Source organism: Apodemus sylvaticus, chromosome 6 (genome assembly GCF_947179515.1).
Source record: "Apodemus sylvaticus chromosome 6, mApoSyl1.1, whole genome shotgun sequence".
NCBI classification, from domain to species: domain Eukaryota; kingdom Metazoa; phylum Chordata; class Mammalia; order Rodentia; family Muridae; genus Apodemus; species Apodemus sylvaticus.
Window position 1 is genome coordinate 46,198,485 of NC_067477.1, and position 22,719 is coordinate 46,221,203.

Genomic DNA, 22,719 nt, shown 5'->3' on the forward strand with positions numbered 1-22,719 from the left:
CTGTGTATTAAGCTGCAGTGAATCTTTATCCAAATCCTTAACACATTTTAACACTTTCACAGAAAAGATGGACACATCTATGCTAACACATATTTGATCTTCCTGATTTTATTAGTTCATATTTATGCTAGCAGATACTTTACTTATGCAATTATTATTAAACCCCACCCAGAACAACATCTTAAAGTACAGTTTTAAATTTCAATTCTGTTAATTTCTACAAAGGAAAACTCCAGGATCCGGACTGCCCACACAGATAAACACAGCAAGTTCAAACAGCTAGAGATGTTTTTGGATGTTGAACAGAATTCCAAGATGGCTGCAGCCCCAAGAATGGAGGAGAAAATTCAGAGACTTCAGAAGCAGCTTAGTGATTTGAAATTGTCAAATAAAAACATGAAGACTCAACTGACAAGAATAAATGTTCTTAAAGTAAGTGCAGGACTGGGTTTTCAAATGCTCCCCTGTGCTTTGGGGTCATGCCTGTCTCCCCGGGAGCCTTTATACTTCTTATTTGGTTAGTTCATTATAAAGTGTGGTTTGCAGAATAAAGTGGGGGTACATCCCTGGGTCAAGGCGTGGTCCTCCTTGCCATAGTCCCTTCATTGTCTGGGTCTCTGTCTCATTGGTCTGACCAGTAGTTAGAATTCTGTAAACTTTCCTCCTAGGAGACAGGTTTCCCCTCTGGCTAGTGACTTTTCTTTCTCCCAGCGTGACATTTCTGTGAAAATTCTCATTTCTTTGGAGTTGTGGTTGAGAGTTTCATAATCAGATTGAGAGACACAGGGTCTCCTTAGAACATCTAAATTTCTTCTAGGTCACTTACTGTGCTGTGGCATACGGACACACACACAGACACATGAACGCACACACATATGCATGCACATACACACTCAAAATACATGCATATATGTACTAGAATTGTCTAAAATCTGTAATCTTAAAATGATTTTGTATACATGCAAAATAATATTAAATCCTATAAGAGTGCTTCTTGTCCTTCCTCATGTTGTAGTGACCCCAGCCATAAAATTATTTTCATTGCTATTTCATAACTGTAATTTTGCTTACAAGTTGTAATGTAAATAAATATATGTGTTTTCTAGTGGTCTTAGTCGACACCTGTGGAAGTATGATTTGACCCCACAGGGGTCATGACCCACAGGTTGAGAACCACTATGTCTGTGCGGCCACCAGAGAAAATGTTGTTTCTCCTATTACAGCCCAAGCACAGCCCATGATCTCTCAGAAGTAAACAGTATTCAAACTGTTGTGATTCTAAGCCACTTGCTTTTTGTTTTATGATTTAAAGATTTATTTGTATGTATTTTTATTTTATGTGCATGCACCTACATGACTTTATGTGGACCACATGTCCCCAAATGCCCACAGAGGCCGGAAGAGGGCATTCCAAGATCCCTGGGAACCAGAGTTAGAGGAGGTTGTAAGCTCTGTAATGTGGGTTATAGGAACCAGACCTAGGTCTCTGCAAGAGAAGTAAGCACTCCCAAGGGCTATGCCACCCTTCCAGCCCTTTCTTCTGGCTTTTCTGAGTGAAATGTTTGAGAAAGGAGCTCTCCCAATAGCGCGGGCTGGTCCGGAACTCCTGATTTTCCTGCCTCAGCCCATAAATTGCTGAGGTCACAAGTATGCACACTTAGCTTTTACTATAGTATATTATTGGGCCAATAGATTTTTTTCAATATATAAGTCTTCTATTGTCCTCGAAGAGCCCAAATTGTACTTGTGATCAGGATCTTGTTTCTGGAGCTAGGAAACTGAGGCCTCACTCACTCATCAGTCTGCTGCACAGCTTCGTCTAAAAACTTCCTGATATTCTTGTTTCCAACAGTCGTGGCTTGCTGAATCAGAGCTGCTGAATTTGAAACAGGTTCAATATCATTTCCTTCAAGGGTTAATTCTCCCTTCTGGGCTTGAGAGACAGAACAAGTGACACCTGTCCTCATCTGAACCCTGCGGATGTATTTCTCACCCAAGACATTTCAGACTTCAACCAAAGACCCATTCTCCTGAATAATGACATTGATGGGGGCATGAGCACACACAGACCTCGCCTTGTAACGGAAGCTCAGTGTGGTAACGGAAGCTCAGTGCGGCACCCTTGATCATGTTCTGAACATGACTGCAGATGGTTCTGACAGTGACCAGTTCCTTTCTGTCGCCCCACCATTTGTCAACCTGGAGCCTTTTATTCTTTCCAAGAAGACTCAGCCCTACATTGATGGGATTGAAGTCCCTCTGCGGAGTTCCCCCGGGGCCTTCACAATGACTGTGCGCCCTTGACATTTTCTGGAATGTTGACAGTATGCTGAGAATGGTCTTCATTCTCGCAGTAGATGGGACAAAGAAAGCAATAAATTATTTTTAATTAATTATTTTTTGCTGTTTTTGGGCCTTCTAGCTTCTTGAGCTATACTATTTCAAGAGTTAGTTGCATCTAAAGTCAAACATGCACTAAATCATTGACCGTCTAGTATACAGTTTATTAATATTTCTCTATTGCAAAATCAGTTATTTTCTATTTTGATATTTAGTTAATGTAGAGTATAATATCATTGAGAATATAGAAAATGCGTGAAGCCTCTTTAATTCTATATGTCCATAATACAAAATTGCTAGGATAAGTTAGGTTATTAATGACTATTATAATGAAGAAATATCCTCTTAATCCAGAAACTGATGAGATTTATGCCCATGCAAATAATTTTATTTTATGTACCTTGGTATTTTCCCTGCCTGTATGTCTTCTGTGTGAGGGTGTCAGATCTTGAAGTTACAGACAGTTGTGAGCTGCCATGTGTTTGCTTGGGAATTGAAATCTGGTCTTCTGAAAGAGCAGGCAGTGCTTTTAACTGCTGAGCCATCTCTCCAGCTCTAGATTGATACTTCTTTATGTTTATTCATTTGTTTTTTTTTTGTTTTTTTTTTTTTGTTTTGTTTTGTTTTTTTTTTTTTTTTTTTTTTTTGGTTTTTCGAGACAGGGTTTCTCTGTGTAGTTCTGGCTGTCCTGGAACTCACTCTGTAGACCAGGCTGGCCTCGAATTCAGAAATCCACCTGCCTCTGCCTCCCAAGTGCTGGGACTACAGGCGTGTGCCACCATGCCCGGCTATTCATTTGTTTTTTTAGGGGGTTGTTTGTTTATATCTGTTTGCTTTCAAGACAAGGTTTCTCTGGTTAAAGCTGACTATCCTGGAACTTGCTCTGTAGACCAGGCTGGCCTCCAACTCACAGAGATCTGCCTGCCTCTGCCTCCTGGGTGCTTTTAAAGGCCGCATCTTCTGGTTCCCATGTTTTGTTTTGTTTGTTTTGAGCCAGGAGTTATATCACAAATATTTAATCCCAGCACTAGGAGGCAGAGGGAAGAGGATCTCTATAAACTCAAGGCCATCCTGGTCTACATACTGAGTTCCAGTCAGGGCTACAGAGTGAGACCCTTCCTCAAAACAAAGAAAGATGAGTAATCTGTCTGTTCTTTCCAGAAAAATCTAAGTACATTTTCTCCTTCCTTTCCCTTACCTTTTAATCTTACACAGGACAAAACAATTGAGAGGCTCAGACAATCTATAACAAAAGCTGAAACAGTGAAAGAGAAGACAGCAGCCAAGACAGACAACTTGAAAACCCCATTGGATCCTGTGGAGCGGACAGCAAGACCAGAGGAGAGGGCCCCCCAGACGCCAGCCCAGAGCCTTCCGGAGCCTTCCACAGTCAGGGGTGTGCTGAAAGGGCTCTCAGGACGAGAGCAAGAGGTCTCTTTCTTATAACTCCTTTTTTTGTTGTTGTTGTTGTTGTTGTTGTTGTTTTGGTTTTTTGAGACAGGGTTTCTCTGTGTAGCCCCGGCTGTCCTGGAACTCACTTTGTAGACCAGGCTGGCCTCAAACTCAGAAATCCGACTGCCTCTGCCTCCCAAGTGCATTAAAGGGATTAAAGGTGTGCACCACCACCGCCCAGCCCAAGAGGTCGCTTTCTTATGACTGCTAAAAACTAATTTCATTGATGTGATCAACACTCACCTCAACTTAGACTTTACCTAACTTTGACAAAAAAGGGATTTATTAGCTAATGGCATTATAGATGATTTGAACTACTGAGCCTCACAGAAGGGTAGCTGGGTCCCTGGACACCAGGATTAGCACCTAACATCCAACAAGGTCTTTTTCCTTCTCTTTTTGGTGTCCGTGCGACATCTTGTCCGTTTCAACAGCAGCTGTTTTTCCCATGTGACAGGAAACATGACCACTGAGAAGCATGCAGTTTGGTGCTTAGGTTCTGTGACAGGAGCCATAACACCAAGAGAAGTTGGGTCAAGTGCATTTCTGTGTGAACCCTATATGGCTAGGGCTGGGATAGGTGCTTATTGTAGCTTAGGTTTGTGTACACAACCTCTAATAGGATGGTTGAAACATGTAAGATAGGAAACTGTGCTTATGTTCAATATTGCAATCCTTGGGCTAGCATACCCAAACATGCTTGAATTTTCTGTTTTGAGATAAAATCCATGGCTGTCACCTCAAAGGGGGGTAAGAGACATAACATATTCTAAAGGCAAACACAAGTGACTGTGGCTTAGCCATGATCTAATCTACCCCAGATACCATGCTCCAATGTGCTAGCAATTTCATCAAGTTTTTTATAGTAACAGAACAAAGAACATTATAAATCAAAGGCACATTTATTATTATGTATTAAATTACTTTTTGTTTTGAGACAGTGTCTCACTATATAACTTTAGTTGGCCTCTATGTAGACAAGGCTAGCCCTGACCTCGAAGAGATCTTCCTGCCTGTCTCCCAAGTGTTGGGATTAAAGGTGTTGTGTTTTATTAAAAAAATAAGGAGAGAAGGAACATATTTGGTGGATGTGCAGTCAGGTGCGGGGGAAGAGGGTGCCTCTGTGGCCCCATGCTAAGGAATCCCTTCCCCCTGAGGGACCAGCCACAGGACTGTAGAGTATCGGATAGAGTTTATTCGGGGCATGGGGAGGGGAGTTGAAAGGATAGTAGAAACAGAGAAAGCAGAGAAAGGCAGAGAGAGAGAGAGAGAGAGAGAGAGAGAGAGAGAGAGAGAGAGAGAGAGGCTGGCTATACCCTGTGGAGAGAAGGGGGAGGGGGGGTAAGGAGCAGGAGCAGAAGAGCAAAAGAGAGAGGAAGGGGTGACAGTCTCTTTATAGTGAGCCAGGCACACCTGGCTGTTGCCAGGTAACTGTGGGTCCTAGCCTAGACAAAGTGCCAACAAAAGGTGTGTGCCACTTGCCTGAGAAGACATTTTTAAAAATTATATTTTATTTATTTTTATACGTGTGTGTGTGTGTGTGTGTGTGTGTGTGTGTGTGTATTTTGCCTGTGTGTATACACATATATACCATGTGTGTACATACCTGTTGCCTTTGGAGCCCAGAAGTGGATATTAGATCCTTTCCACAGATAGGGCTCTTAACCACTGCATCATCCCTGTAGCCTATCTATCCTATCCTATCCATTCGTCCATCTATCTATCTATCTATCTATCTATCTATCTATCTATCTATCTATCTATCTATCTAATGAGTGTTTTGCATGCATATATGTCTGCATTCTACCTGTGTGCCTGGTGCCTGAGGAAGCTGGAAGGTGTCAGATCCCCTGCACAGGTTGTTGTGAATTACCATGTGAGTGCTTGCAACCAAGAAGAGCCAGAGCTCTGAACACTGAGCCATCTCTCCAGCCCTCACTGTTAAAATATTTTGGTACATGTTGAGGTTTGTTCTGTTACTATGTATTGTAATGCTAAATTCTATACCCAAAGGTCTACATAGTCTAGTCACTTGACTGACTTCTCAAATTTACATGCTTTTGCTGTGCAAACCTTGTTCCTTGATTTAAAACTATTGGTTAAGTAAAATTGGTTATAGCCAAATACTGGAGGGATTAGAGGTAGGTGGGTTTTGAGTGACCTGGTTGGGGTGGAGAAGAGGAGGAGTTAGGAGAGAGACCAGAGAGAAGGAGGAAGAATGAGAGGAGGAGTGGGAGCTGCTATGAGGGGAGATGGACGGTGAGCGCTTGGCCAGGAGAAACAGCCAGTATTCAGGGTTACACTTCTGGGGAAGTAGCCAGGCCAGCAGTTAGAACAGATTAAGGGTTACCTCCCAGTAATTCTCAAAGCCAAATAAAATGAGTCCCATTTATTTGTAAACTAGTCAGGGATGAGCTTAAAGTGGTTTTGCAGCAGGTATGTGTTTCAGGTAGGTGTGTTGTACAGTGAAGTCGGAAATCGCTGCTTTTGGTCTTAGACGTTATCTGATTGCATTCTTAGCCGCTGCATTGGTGGAAGCCAGGGGCCTGTTTGTACACACTAAAAGGATTTCCCTAATAGTTACAAGGTTGTCAGGTCCCACATAAAGGTGGACAGTAAATGTCACTCAAGAGGACAAGATAGCTAGGATAATTTGACTCTGGACCCTCACCAGTCAGCTTGGATAATGTTTAACATGCATTACATATGGCTTTACACACGTGTGGCTTTTTTCCCTGTGAATTTCTATTAACATCACTTCATTTATAAAGCAAAACACATAAACACATTTTTGGTAGTACTGGGGATCAAATCCAGGCCTCGATGATAGTTGGGAGTGATTAAGTAAATGCCACATTTCTATAGTAGTTGCTTAAGTAATTAGAAATTGCCCCATCGCGGTAGCATGATGCACTGGCACAAAGCCGTGTCGGCGTCTTCTCTTTCCTGTTATCTCTTTTCTCTGTGTGTTTTCTAGCTTGCTCTTTATAACCTGTTCAGGTGATAAGAAGGTATGCATTTTATCACCTGAACTGGTTAGATGACACACCTTGCCATTTCTGTCCTAAGGTAGTTCCATATAACTTACCATTTTTCTATTTACTTTTTATATATTTTTTTAAAGAATCTTTTTTCCATTCAACTGATATAGTATCATGCATTTTTTAAAAAGATTTATTATTATATTCGAGTGCACTGTAGCTGTCTTCAGACACCTCAGAAGAGGGCATTAGATCCCATTATGGATGGTTGTGAGCCACCATGTGGTGGCTAGGATTTGAACTCAGGATCTTCAGAAGAGCAGTCAGTTCTCTTAACCGTTGAGCCATCTGTCCAGCCCCCTACTTTATATTTTTAAGGGATTTCTTTTATTCCTAATCACATGGATGTCTGTGTGAGCATATGCTGTGCATGTGTGATACTCTCAGAGGCCAGAGTCACCTATCAGTCACAGAAGGTTGTGAGCCCCCTGGCATGTTTGCTGGGACTTGAACTCTGGTCCTCTGGAAGAGGAATATGTGCTCTTAACCACTGAGCAGCCTCTCCATCCCCATTTACATTATAATCCTTGTAGTTACCCAGTTCTCTCCACATTTCTGGCTTAGAGCACCTTCTACACTTCCACTAGGATATATGGTTATTTCAGCCAAACACTGCCCTCTTCTGTTGTCAAAACAAGGGTGCCTTTTGCTTTTCTTGTTTTTGAGGTAGGGCCTTGCAGATGCCAAGAAAGCGCACTGCTTCTAACCTCTAAACCCAATCCTTAAATTTTCCCTCCTGAGACAGGGTCTCACTCAGTTGTCAGAGCTGGGCTGTAACTCCTGTAGCCCAGGCAGGCCTTGAACTGTGGCTGGTGTTACAGATGCAAGTGGTTTCTTGACAAGTCTTTATTTGGAGGCAGAGGGTGTATATGATGTTTCCTTCTGCAACACTCTTTTTATGTAATCCCTTAGTTCCACCATTCCTCTTTTCTGCCAGCCTCCTCTCCCTTGCAAGCACTCTGCAGCCCCCCCTCAGAAGCCCTGCCTTCTAGAGCTGCTATACTGGCCTCATTTGCTTTGAAGCCTCTGCCTTTTCATTTCCCACGCATCAGTGTGCTGATCCTGCAGGTCCCGGCCTTGTTCTTGGCATTGTGTCTGTGTTCTGCACCAGTGGATAGCCAGCTGACCACCCTCTGGTGCTGCCTCTGCTGGCTCGGGATAGCCACGCCCCCTCTCGTGCATGGAGAAAGCTGGGTTTTCTTTCTGTTGGCTTTGTGGCTGTTTCCTTATTTGCTGTCCCTGTTGATCTCTTTGGCCTTGGATGGATTGAGAAATATGCATTGAGGATGGCTATTATCATTAAGAAAATTAGTAGCTCACAAGGCAGTTTATTAACCCTGTGGCACATGCTGACAGTCCCCAGTTTGGGAGACTGAGGCTCATGAGTCCCTCCAGCCCAGGAATTATAAGGCTAGGCTGAGTAACAGAATACGTACAAAGAGTATGCTGGCAAGATGGTTCAGTGGGTAAAGATGCTTGCTATTAACCCTGCCAACCTGTGTTCAATCTCTAGGACACACATGGTAGAAGGAGAGAAGTGAATCCTGAAAGATGCCCTCTGAAGGATGGCTCAGTGTTAAGGGCACTGACTGCTCTTCTAGAGGTCCTGAGTTCAAATCCCAGCAACCACATGGTGGCTCACAGATATCTGTAATGGGATCTGATGTCCTCTTCTGGTGTGTCTGAAGACAGCAACACTATACACAAATAACAATAAATAAATAAATAAATAAATAAATAAATAAATAAGATGACCTCTGACCTCCACATGTATGCATGCATGCACTAATAAACGTAATTAGATTATAATCAAAATATGATAAGTAGTAATAAAATTGGGAAAAATGAGAAAAAAAATAAAAATGCATAAGAGATTTTAAAGAATTCTTGTAATAGAAAGGATTTTTTTCTTTCTTGAAAATGCCACTTTGCCCGGCATGGAGTGCAGCCTGGTCGTGATTGCAGTGCTTGGGAAGAAGGGAGTAGGTTCACCGCTAGCTCACTGCCCGGCAAGACCCTTTACTACCCCTAAGATAGATTGCATTAAGGAAATTTTTCGTAAAACTAAATTTCAGAGTATACTAATTGTATGGTACATGAGTGGATGACTCGGCAATCACATACTGATTCCTGTGGTGGTTCTTCACAGCTTGCTGACTTCCGGGAAACCATTATGAAGATGCTGGGATTTAACAGGAAAACAGCAGACAAGGATGTCATTAATCAGCTGAAGCTTGTCATCCAAATTTATGAAATTTCTAAAAGATCAAAGATGGCTTCTCACTGTGGGCCTGGTCAGGCCGAGTGAGCAAGTTCTACTTCTTCATGCTGTTAAGAAGTTAGACAGCTGCTTCCTACGCACCCAGAACTTAGCTACACTGTGAATAAAATTGCAAAGTTTCAACGAAAGTTTCTCTCCTGTGCTTGGTTTTACCTCCACTTCAGGATGATCTTTCTGTTATTTCTGGCTTAGTCTGTGTTGTCACTTTAGATATATGACACTTATCTAATGGCTTAGTCTGTATTGTCACTTGAGATATATGACGCTTATCCAATTACTTTTACTGACTGCATTCAAGCAGGATATGAACCATAAACATATAATTAGCTGCAATATTTATAATTATAGTCAATAGCCCATGTCTTGAATGAGTGATTTATTGGATAAACAACCCTCCTTTGGCCTGGGGCCTGTCCCAGCCTTTTGGAGTTTGCAGCTGAGGTGGAACACACATTTGACAGAAGCCAAAAGACTGATCATCTCCAGCCTTGTAACTCTAACTGCACTGGGGGCTAGAAGCTGGTGGCTTCTGGAAACTTCACACTCTCTTATTCTGTGGCTGAAACCCGCTTGCTGCCTTCTTTTCTCTTTACCTTTCTGTATTTAATAAGCACTGGGGAAACTTAACACTTTGTGCTTAGATAAATGCTGGGGGATCTTAACTCTGTTGCTGTTCTGTGCATCAATAAGCACTAAAAACACTTGACTCTTTAAGACCTAACTAGACACCGGGAAACTGCAGAAAGGGCTTACTGCTAGTGCTCATCCTCTGGCAAGTCAGGCTCAGCCCGAAGCCTCTTGCTGTCCAAGTGAGAAGCTCAGAGCGCTTAACTCTTTTTGAACCACAGAGAAAAGAAAGGAGGGAAAAGAAGTCACTCACAAAGAACACACACACACACACACACACACACACACACACACACACACATTCTTTGCGTGAAGTAAAAAACAGCTTCCCCACCTTTCTTTCTTGCTTTCAGCCTTTTTATAGCGTTTTATACAAAAGGTTCTCTATGTAAGAAAGCATCACTTCATAGATGAAATGTTACATAAAAGGAGTTACAGAAAGGTATCAGTAACAAGTTCACAGCAGCGTTTCATTCCGTAAGCTCATAATTTCACAGCGACAGTTTTCACAGGGCCTTTTCATGCGCACACCTGTGGATTCATCCTTGAAACCGAATGTTTTTCCCTGAACACAAATCTGTTCCAAGCCTATATCTCTTTTAATGTAATTATGAAAGCTCATTGTATTTCATATTATGCAGCATTTACTGACTATGAGTGGGCACGTTCTATTCTTGATTCCAACTTTATTACAATCTTTCTAGCAAAACAACTAAAACCATTTTAAAATTTTCTTCCTAAATTATTTGAATCAAATCAGGAATTCTATGAAATCATTAATTCATCTAAACTATTAATTAATGAAAGTTCACCTTTCTGTTAGTCTGCAGGAGGTCAGGTCAATAGTGTGGGCTATTGCCCAGGAAGCCTTAGGCTATGGAATAGTGGCTGGAAAGTCATATCAGCTGCAAGAAGCAATCCTGGAATGAAGTCTCTTGGGGCCTTCAGAGCTCACCCGTCACAGACCATGCAAAGACAGTGGGCCACCCCCATGAAGGTCACCTGGTAGATGGCTCCTGACACCTTAGAAATGCAATAAAGTCGTACTGTGCTAATTCTATCTTCTTTTCTTTCCTTTTTTTTCTTTTCTTTTCTTTACTTTTCTTTTCTTTTTTGGTTTTTTCAAGACAGGGTTTCTCTGTGTAGCTCTGGCTGTCCTGGAACTCACTTTGTATACTAGGCTGACCTCGAACTCAGAAATCCACCTGCCTCTGCCTCCCAAGTGCTGGAATTAAAGGCGTGCGCCACCACCACCCGGCCTATTTTATTTTCTTAACTAGGCATATGGATATCAAATATGACCTGTCAGGTTGGAAGGTCACTGAAAATTCTTTTGAATAGAATGGACTGTATTGTAGTTATTGTCCTAGTATTTAATATTTATTTTAATTAAACTAAATTAAGTGTTTTAATTAATTAAATATTCAATATTTAATTAGGCTCACTTTCTACTTTATAATAACTTCATTTAAATTTCTGTTTTGGATTTGGGAGACAGGGTTTCTCTGTATAACCCTGACTGTCCTGGACCTCACTCTGTAGACCAGGCTGGCCTCGAACTCAGAAATCTGCCTGCCTCTGCCTCCCAGAGTGCTGGGATTACAGGTGTGTGCCACCACCGCCCTGTCTAAATTTGTGTTTTGAGAGAGGGTCTTACTCTGTAGCCCAGGCTGGCTTCATTGCCTTTTCAATTTCTAGACTCTAGAAACTGATTTTAGAATCTAGACGTTTCTTCCTTTGTGTGTAGTGGTGTGTGTGTGTATGTGTGTGTGTGTGTGTGTGTGTGTGTGTGTGTGTGTGTGTATGTGAGTGTGTTTGAGACAGGAGCAGGCTAAGTAGCTTGCACTGGCCTCAAAGTCATGATCACACACCCTGAGTGCTAGAGTCATGGGCTGTACCACTATGCCTTTGTTGCATGTAGCTTTTGCTACCTGCTTTAACTCCAGGAATGGGCTGTGATACCAGCCCCCACCCAGAGAATATTGGATTAGTAGTTCACACACACACACACACACACACACACACACACACACACCAGTTAATCTTTTTTTTTTTTTTGTCTTTTTTTTTTATTTGATATAATTTATTTACATTTCAAATGATTTCCCCTTTTCTAGCCCCCCCATTTTTTTTTGTCTTTTTTTTTATTTGATATAATTTAAAACATTTATTTATACAAGTACACAGTAGCTGTCTTCAGACACACCAGAAGAGGGCATCAGATTTCATTACGAATGGTTGTGAGCCACCATGTGGTTGCTGGGATTTGAACTCAGGATCTCTGGAAGAGCAGTCAGTGCTCTTAACCACTGAGCCATCTCTCCAGCCCCAGTTAATCTTAAAATGCCTTTCCTAACTCAATGACTGGGCACTGCTAAACCTCTCCTGCCGTCCCAGGCATAATTGGATAGAATGGCCACTGGCCACTCCAACTGAAAACTCAAATGGCTGGTTGGCTTTATCTCCTGCAGCTCCTCCTCCTCCTCTCTCCCAACTCTCTCAATTCTGCCTGCGTGAGAGGACACTTTTATAAGTGTTTTGCCCATGTGCATGTATGTGCATCATGTGCATGTAGTGTCTGTGGAGGTCAGAAGATATCAGATCCCCCGACAGTGGTGTCAGTAACGTTTATTTGTCTGAGTAATTGTTGTCTTAGAGGCTTACTGATGAATAAGCTCACCCTTTCTAGTTCTTTCTGAACTCTGGCTGGCTGGTTCACTTCCTCTCCAAGCTGCCTGATTCCACCTTGCTTTTCCCAGCTTCTCACTGAATTGCTCTGCTTGCAAAACTGCCTCTGAATGGAACTGAACTAGCTGGACTGAACTGCACTGAACTCGACTGAACTGGACTCACTGAGCTGCCCTGAACTCTGACTCACTCTGCACTGCTCTTAAGTTGCCTCTCTCTCCTGTCTGTCCCCCTGAGAGTTGGGTGTGTTCTATCTCTGACTTATCCTGTCAAGTCTTTCTCTTGTTCATCACTTTGTCTGACCTTCAATTAGATGTCACTTTCAAATAATGGCGGCTTCCTTCTAAAAACTAACTTTACTTTACTGTTTGGGGTTAAAGGAGTGTACAAGCATGTGTCTGTGTCCTAGCCAGACAGCACAGACCTAGAAGGTCTTTGGATATGATCTCTTGCCAGAGCAGACATGTTGCTGGATTAAAATTCCTCTACATACTGGTGTTACACATGATTATGGTACAGCTCTGGCTAGCCTGAAACTTGCTATATAAACTAGGCTGGATTCAAACACACAGAGATCTGCCTGCCTCTTCCTCCTGAGTGCTGGAATTAAAGACATGAGTCATCCCTCCCTTCCTTCCTTCCTTCCTTCCTTTTAAAATCCAGTCTTTGTCAAGCTACTATTTCTCTGGTTCTCTTATGTGCTTCTATTTCTCATGTCGGAGCTCTTGTCCTTACATTAGGCCACTTGGACATCTAGAATGATTTTACCATTTTTATTTTTAACTTTTCTTTCTTTTTTGGTTTTTTGAATTTGGTTTATTTGAGACAGGGTTTCTCTGTATAGACCTGGCTGTCCTGGCACTCACTCTGTAGACCCGGCTGGCATCAAACTCAGAAATCCACCTACCTCTGCCTCCCAGAGTGCTGGTATTACAGGAGTGTGCCACCACTGCCCAACTTAACTTTTCTATTTACAGTGCTGAAGATCAACCTAGGGCCCTCACACATGCTAGGCAAGGGCTCTACTTCTGAACTATCTTCCTAGGGCTGACTACCTTATTTAGGTTAACTAACCTTAAGGTTAGTCAACTAATAACTGTATCCTTTTTTTTTTCAATCATGTTCATTAGTTCTCATTCTTTTTTTTTTTTAGTCGATATATTTTTTATTCACATTTCAAATGATTTCCCCTTTTCTGGCCCCCCACTCCCCGAAAGTCACATAAGCCCCCTTCTCTCCTCCTGTTCTCCCATCTACCCCTTCCCACTTCCCTGTTCTGGTTTTGCCCTATACTGCTACACTGAGTCTTTCCAGAACCAGGGGCCACTCCTCCATTCTTCTTGTACCTCATTTGATGTGTGGATTATGTTTGGGTATTCCAATTTTCTAGGCTAATATCCATTTATTAGTGAGCGCATACCATGATTGATCTTTTGAGACTGGGTTACCTCACTTAGTATGATGTTCTCCAGCTCCATCCATTTGTCTAAGAATTTCATGAATTCACTGTTTCTAATGGCTGAATCTTTTTTTTTTTTAATATTTATTTATTACTATATGTAAGTACACTGTAGCTGTTTTCAGACACACCAGAAGAGGGCATCAGATCTCATTAAGGATGGTTGTGAGCCACCATGTGGTGGCTGGAATTTGAACTCAGGACCTTTGGAAGAGCAGTCAGTGCTCTTACCTGCTGAGCCATCTCACCAGCCCCCAACTGTATCCTTTTCTGACTTTGAACTTAATACAGTCAGGTTCAGTGACTGAACATTTTGAAGCCATTATTTAGCATCCACTAAAATCGAACACATGTATGCTTTATGAGCAGGTAATTCCACACCTACACACATAACAGGTGTGTATACATATTCTAAAAAAGATATTTACTAGACTTTATATGGCTGTGTTCATAAGTGTACCGAAGTGTATATTATCCAAATGACCAACCATAGCCTAAGTATTGCAATCAGATCCATCGGTTCAGATCTCCTTTTAGGCTGAATAGGGTGGTGGTAACTAGAATGCTGAATTTTCTTAGCCGCCAAACCAGTGGCTCGAGGACTGGAAGTAGAGAGGCAGAGAACACGGATTTGAGGAAGTGGGTCTCCTTAAGAGAGGTAGGAAGACAGTGAGAGACGCAATATGGCTGTGTTTAGTTCTCGCTGAATGAACAGCTTGGTTCAAGGCTGGAGCTGCTTAGAATCTTAACACTATCTCAGGATTAGACAATAAATGTAGACAATAAATGTGGCTTGGATCTCTGAATTCTAATGATAGGGTTGTGGGCAGCTTCAACCGCTATGACAAAACACTTTCTGTAATTACAGGAGCTTTGTGGTACCAGAAGCACGTGAGCTGGAGGGCACAGCTCTGAGACATACTGTATTCTGCCTCTGTTCTTTGAAGGCCTGGGGTTTTCCAAAATTCTCCTCTTTCCTTGTACAGCCCTCACCTCTAAGTGTTCCCTTCCACAGGGAGGGACCCTACCCAGTGTTCTTGCCTGCGGTTCAGAATACCCAAACGACCATCTAGGCCAGGGCCACCTTTCTCCTCAGAATTTGCTTTCGGGGTGCTATAAAACTTGAGGTCCCGGAGATTCCAACAGTTCAGCAAAGCCGGTTTTATGCCACTTGAACCCGCGCAGGCCATGCTGCGCTTGTGTACAACGTAGAAGGCGTGGCGTTGGATCCAGAACGTGCCTGGATTCCAGCTAATCAGGGTGCAGGGGTGGTGCCAAGGCTCTGCTGGGGCGGGGTGTTGGGTGGGGCAGAGTTAGGTGGGGCAGAGTTGCCTAAGGGTCGTTGTTGCAGCCGACAGGTGGCTTCCCTGGCTTGATTCCTGCGGCTTCGCATTGTCTATCAGTTCAGCCAGACTGGGGTCTGTCTCTAAATGCGAAGAGCCTGGGAAGTTTTCCAGAACTTTGCAGTGCTGGCAACAACTCTGCACATGCTCCGCGTGCAAGGTTCCTCTAAGCTGTACCTGTACTCAGCTCTGCAAATATTTAAAACGCACAGCTCTAACGCTTTCACAGTTTCTCACAAAATTCAATTAATGATAGCTTACCAAAATATATTCCATATTTACCTGAATAGTCTTTTTTTTCCCTATAGTCCTGGAGATGGAATCTAAAGTCTTGCACCTTAGGCGAGTCCTGTGCTGCTGGCTCATATTCTCATCCTCTGGTCTCTTTCCCCTTCCTTCCTTTCTTTGTTTAGTTGTTGGTTTTGAGATAGTGTCTCACAACAACGCAGTCCTGGCTACTCACTAGGTAGACCAAGCTTGCTCTAAATTCACAGAGATTGTTTGCCTTTCAAGTGCTGGTATTAAAGGCTGTGTCACCATGCCCAGTTTATTATTGTTTAAAAAATATTTTTATTTTATGTGTATTTGTGAGTGTGTATATATTTGTGAGTGTTCCATGTGTGTTCCTGGTGCCTATGGAGCCCAGGGAGTGGTGAGCCACCTGGACCCGGACTTCCAGGCAATTGGGAACTGCTATGTGGGAACTGGGAACTGAACCCTTGTCTGCAGGAGCAGCCAGTACACATAACCTCCCGGCCATCTCTCCAGACCTCCTCCTTTTCTTTTTAGAGACAAATAAAACAGCTAGTCATAATTGTGCAGATCTTTAATTCCAGCACTTGGTAGGCACTCCTTGCTGAGTTCAAGGTCAGCCTGGTCTACAGAACAAGTTTTAGGATAGCCAGGAAAGGCTATCCTAGTGCTAGGATAGCACTTAGAAAAGTGCCCCCATTACCCCTATCTCAAACAAAACAACAATAAAGATTTCTTTTTTTAAAAAAGATATTTCTTTAGTTTGTGTGTGTGTGTGTGTGTGTGTGTGTGTGTGTACAAATGCAAGTGCTAAGAACATGTGAAAGCCAGAGGACAATTTGCTGAAGTCATTTCTCTTACTCCACTACGTGAATTGTGTGTGTGTGTGTGTGTGTGTGTGTGTGTGTGTGAGAGAGAGAGAGAGAGAGAGAGAGAGAGAGAGAATATGAATATGCTTTCTCGGCAGTTATAATGTAATAATGTTCTTCACCTACTCAGCCACTGGTCCCTCCTACCACATTTTAATATAATTTTAATTAGTATCACTTACCAAACCCTAAGCTGATGGCTTTCAGTAGTTATTTTGAAATCAACCAGCAAGTTAATATTCCTTCTCAGTAACTTAGTATCCTTATACCCTCCAAACACATCTGTTAGTAGAGATGATTTTAGAGAGCCATGAGCAAAAATCTAATTCAGAAAAAGAGAAGGGTCTTTGTTTGCAGGGTAGGGCACATGCGGAATTTCCAGGAGAATGACCAGAAACACTGGAATAGGAATGGGCCAGACAGATTGGCTTAAATATTTTATATGAACTGTCCATGAAAATGTGGATTAGTGGGCTGTAGAGATGGCTCAGCAGTTAAGAGCGCTGACTGCTCTTCCAGAGGTTCTGAGTTCAATTCCCAGCAAGCACATGGTGGCTCACAACCATCTGTACGCCCTCTTATGGAGTGTCTGAAAACAGCTACAGTGCACTCACATATGTGAAATAAACAAATCCTTTTTTAAAAAAAAGAAAAAAAAAAGACAATGTGAGATTATCATGCCACTGTTGTGTGTACTGCAGACTTAAAGGACAGGGTAAGAGGAAGGTTAAAGGGTCTTGCTGTGTCTGGCTCTGCCGAGATCAATGGAGGCACTAGATGTGAGCGTTCCCTGGAATCCCTTGGAAAAGAAAAGACGGTGCTCTCCATTTTACCTTTTGGAACAGGTGATTTATAGTAGGTGTGAACTGTCACTCCCATACGTGTGCGCTGACTTTCCAGGAGGCACGGCCGACCAGCTCCTTACTGCCTTGGTGTTCCAGGGGATCCTCTGGGGCAGCTCTTCCGGCCGTGTAAAAGCATAGTAGGACTACTCCAACTGTCGTTTTTTATGCTGCAAGATTGTGTTGCTATTGTTGTTGTTTTGTTGTTTGAGACAGGGTCTCATTATGTAGCCTAGGGTGGCCTGGAATTGGCTATGTAGACCAACTGGCCTCAAACTCACAGAGATCCATCTACCTCTACCTCACCAGTTTTGTGTGTGTGTGTATCTTAAAATATTTATTCACTCTCTGTGTATATGTGTGTGCCTGAGTGTATGCATTTGCATGAAGTGCAGGCAATGCCAAAGGAAGTCAGAAGAGAGTATTGGATCCCTTGGAACTGGAGTGATATGTGGTTGCGAGCCACTATGTGGGTAGGGACCCAACATGGGCTCTCTGGAAGAGCAGTAAATTCTCTTAATGGCAGACACCATGCAGGAAGAGCTGGAGGGGGCAAGTGAGCTTCCTGGAGATGGCCCACCACTTTGCATGGCTGTGACTGGTGTACCTTGGAGGGGCACAGCCTCAGGGGCTTCGTCCCAGGATTGCTTTTTGCGCCTGCTGTGCATTCTTGTGTTCATTTGTCTTTGCTTTATTCCTCCAGTGGTGAGATCACAAGTCTTAGTGTCCATGGTAAGTAAAGTAAGGAGAAGTAAGGAGTGGGTAATTCTATTATGAGTGTAACAACAGAAAATGAATGATTAGCTAGAGTTCAAAAATAAGACATAAGACAAATGACCTGTTTATTGGTAAAAACTTTGTTAATCTATGACTTTAAAAACTATAGCTTTGAAATTACAATGAACATAAGAATAAATAGATGTAGCTTTGAACTTATAATGAATTTTTAAAGTAGAAGAGAGATAAAACTATTGCTTTTAGTGAGTTATTGAATAAAAATAGCTTAAACCACTGCTTTGGACTTGTAATGGATTTTTAGAATAAAAGATAGATAAAAAAATGTTTCATTAGAAGTTTTAATAGGGGCTGGAGAGATGGCTCAGCGGTTTAAGAGCACTGACTGCTCTTTCACAGGTCCTGAGTCCAATTCCCAGCAACCACATGGTGGCTCACAACCATCTGTAATAGAATCTGATGTCGTCTTCTGGTGTGTCTGAGGACAGCTATAGTGTACGGATGTATATTAAATAAATAAGTAACTTTTAAAAAGTTTTAATAGAAAAACATGGGCCGGGCCATGGTGGCGCACGCCTGTAATCCCAGCACTTGGGAGGCAGGGGCAGGCAGATTTCTGAGTTCCAGGCCAGCCTGGTCTACACAGTGAGTTCCAGGACAGCCAGGGCTACACAGAGAAACCCTGGCTTGAAAAACAAAACAAAACAAAAGGAAAAAAAAAAGAAAAAAGAAAAACATGTAATCAGTTCAAATCCCAGCAACCACAGGTGGCTCACAACCATCTGTAATGGGGTCTTATGCCCTCTTCTGGCGAATCTGAAGACAGCTACAGTGAACTCACACACAGAAAATAAATCTTTTTTAAAAAGATTTATTTATTTACTTACTATACTTAAGTACACTGTAGCTCGTGCCTGAGTGAGGCCACATTCAGAGTCATCATGGATGGGTTACCACAGTGACAGATTGGATACACCAAAGGCAGCAAGCAGAAGATGGACGGCAGGTCTTATGGCCACTGAGATCCAGATCAGTCAAAGTCAGAAGATCCTCACAGAGACAGCTGCGTTGGATGCAGCCTTTATTTCACTTTCTATTTTCTCTGCATTGACTTCCTGACCTACAACTAAACAAACGTCATCTCTCAGCTGACTGGGGGTTAATTTGCTCTACCTGCATAGAAATAGTCGGCAGGTCTTTTCTTCTTGTCTCTCTCTGCAGGGGGAAGTTTCTTTCTCTCTTTCGTTCTCCCTCCCTCACTCCCTCTTTACACATGGTGACTTCCTTGGTCTTGTCCTTGGGGCCAGTGAACTTGCCCACAGAGAGCAGCTTCCCAATAAACCTGTCTTAAATATAATCTAAATAAAGAAAGAAAAGAAAAGAAAAGAAAAGAAAAGGAGAGAAAAAAATAGTGGGCAGGCAAAGAGACCCTCTTTAAAGGCCATTTTCTGGTACCTTTCTGTTCTTCCAGTGTTTGTCAACTGCAGAGGTAGGAGGTGGACAGAAGTGGCAAGTGGCGCCCTCTAGTGTCAGGGCCCTCTAGGCTGGGTTTTTAGGATTCTTAGCTCTACAGGGTTTGAGATCTTCCTTCTCTGCAGCCCCCAGTATTGTAGCTCTCTGCCTGGCTCTGAGACTCTTTTGTGGCCCCCGAAAACTTGCTTTAATTGTCTACGCCTTCACGGCTGGCTGCCTACGCCTTTACAACTCGGCCATTGCTGGGACGACTTGAGTGCATTCTTTTTGATCTGCTCTTAGAGATTAATGAGAAAAGTCACTGATTTTAAAAATGTCAACAAGTCACACCAATCACAAAGTGATTTAAACCAATAGTTACTCGAAACGGGGCCTGGTGGCACACCCTGTGAGTCCGAGGCCAGCATGATCTACATTTCGAGTTCCAGGATAGCCAGAGCTTTTGTGTGAGAGCTTTTTTTTTTTTTTTTTAAGGAATCTAGACAATCATAATCCTAATCCTTCCTATCCGCTAGGGGGAGACACGAGCCTGCTGTGTAGAGCTTACGGAGGTTCTAAGAAAGAACCTAGTCAACTCTGCAGCAACTTTGTAGACTGTGAGGCCCGAATGAATGTCTGCAGGTGCTGAGGTCTCACATGGTAAAGAATATTAAATGCAGAAGGAGAACACACTTCAGCACTAGAGAGCGAGCATGCTAGGAAACTCCAGTTCCATAGCTCACCTGTGCTAGGAAATGGTCTCTCTCTCTCTCTCTCTCTCTCTCTCTCTCTCTCTCTCTCTCTCTCTCATTTAAAGAGTAACCTAAACAGGTTTTTAATGTTATTTTTATTGTATGTGTGTTTTATCTGCATGTATACCCGTGTACCACTTGCATGCCTCATGCCCATGGAAATCAGAAGTGGGCATTGGATCCCCAGGAATGGAAAGAAAGTTCGAGACCAGCGTTGGGCAGCTTAAAATAAAAGTAAGGCTTGGAGACAGTTCAGTGGGTAAGACTCTTAAGACTGCTTTACTTGCTTTGCAATCATAAGGACCTGAGTTTGAATCCCCAGCATCTACATGAAAAAGCTGGGCATGGTTGTGTGTGCCTGCAATCCCAGCATCAGGAGGCAGATTCCGAGTGGCTGGCCAGCCGCTAGACTACACAGTGAGCTTCTGCCTCAGTGGGAGACCCTGACTCGAGTGACAGAGGAAGGCAGGTGACATTCTGCTTAAGCTCTGATGCTAATGCACAGGTATGTGTACCTGCAGTCTCGGGTGCATAACAAGCACACACACATACACACACACACCACACACACATACACACACACACACATAACACACACACCACACACACACACACACACCACACACACACCACACACCACACACACACACACACACACACCATACACCACATACACACCACACACACAAACACCACACACACACACACCACACACCACACACACACACACACCATACACCACACACACACCACACACACATACTACACACACACACACCACACACACACAGCACACACACATACACACCACACACACACACACCACACACACATACACACCACACACACACACACCACACACACATACACACCACACACACACCACACACACACATACCACACACACACACACCACACACACACACCACACACCACACACACACACACACACACACCATACACCACACACACACACCACACACACACACACACTATACACACACACCACACACACACCACACCACACACACACACACACACCATACCACACACACATACACACCACACACACACCACACCACACACACACACACCACACACACACACACACCACACCACACACACATATACACACCACACACACACACACACACCACACACACACACATCACACACACCACACACACATCACACACACACACATATACCACACACACACACACACCACACACACACACACCACACACACACACACACCACACACACATACATACTACACACACACATGCACACCACATACACATACACACACACCACACACACACACCACACTTTTTCTTAAGTTGCTTTTAATCGATATTTTATCACAGTAATATAAAGTAATCTAGGTTACATGGAAACAGGCTGGAGACAGAGCTTAGAGCTTAGTTGTAGAGTGCTCGGCTAGTGTGTGCAAAGTGCTGGGTTCCTTTCCAATTCTGCAAAACAAAGCGTTGTCAAAGCTTTGTCTGTCCCCCATTTCTCCTGGGAACTATCCTCTTGAATGATTCCCATTTTCCGGGGAAAGACGTAAGTGTCCGGGCACAGAGCTGGCGAGTGGCTGAGATGAAAACTCAGACCCTGGATTCTGCCCCTGCCGCGGGAGATTCTCATCTGTCTGCCCTGCTGTTCTTCTGTTGTCTGTCCTGCCCACAGAGATCTCTCCACAACCACAAGGTGAGGTTGGACTGCAGAGCGACTGGAGGTTTCTAGTCTTCAGACCCCATGATAGAAGATTCCAGAATACCAAAGAGAAAGAACGGCAAGTTCTCCCAGGGAAGGCGCCATGCCTGGTATCCTGGTCAGTTCTTTCACAACTTGACCCAAGTTAGAGTCACCTGGCAAGTGGACCCTCAGGTGAGAGAATCCCTTCGTCGTCTCGGCCTGCAGGCAAGTCTATAGCACATTTGCTTGGTTGATGATTGATGTGGGATGGCCCTGTTGGGGTCGTGCCACCCCTGAGCAGGCGGTCCTCGGTTGTGTGGGGAAGTAGGCTGATCAGGCTAACGTCAGCGTTCATCCATGACCTCCCTCTGCTTTGGTTCTGGCCTCTGCGTTTCTGCCTTGAGCCCCTGCTCTGACCTCCCTCCATGGTGGGCTGTAAGACGTAAGTTGGAATGAGCCCTTTGTTCCTCCAGTTTGATCAACACTCTTTCATAGCGATATAAAGCAATCTAGGATGGCCCGAGGATTCAGATGAGAGGCAACAGGAAATCAGCACCATGGGGGTTTGGGACTCAGTATGCACAGTCTCTGAGAGTTTCCGTGAATCTCTCTCTAATAGGAACTCAAAAACACAGGCATAACCCCTCACCCCTGAAAGCCCACAGAGTCCCGTCTCCAGCGTCTTCTCACCCACTTCTGTCAGCCCTGAGTGGGGCTCTTGGATTGTTTTTGTCTTCTTACATTTACTGTACAAAGCCTTGAGAAAGCAGCAACGCAGGGAGCCTGGGCTCTGGAGAGAAACAGGTCCAATTTGAACCCTTTGCTACTCACTGGCTGTGTGATTCTTGGTCTCTTCGTCTGTGAGCTGGTAACATAAGCAGT

The 22,719-nt window shown here is 43.4% G+C and overlaps 1 protein-coding gene across 1 annotated transcript in view; it reads left to right on the plus strand.

Annotated features, from left to right (window-relative positions):
- The window catches only part of LOC127687902 (coiled-coil domain-containing protein 170-like), a 47,113-nt gene extending 37,917 nt beyond the window's left edge, over window positions 1-9,196 (plus strand). The window contains exons 8-10 of the mRNA XM_052186719.1: window positions 226-432; window positions 3,556-3,771; window positions 8,983-9,196. Of these exons, the coding sequence (XP_052042679.1) occupies window positions 226-432; window positions 3,556-3,771; window positions 8,983-9,141 (582 nt within the window). The 3' untranslated portion in view covers window positions 9,142-9,196. The remainder of the gene's footprint in view (window positions 1-225; window positions 433-3,555; window positions 3,772-8,982) is intronic.
- Window positions 9,197-22,719: the final 13,523 nt, after the last annotated feature.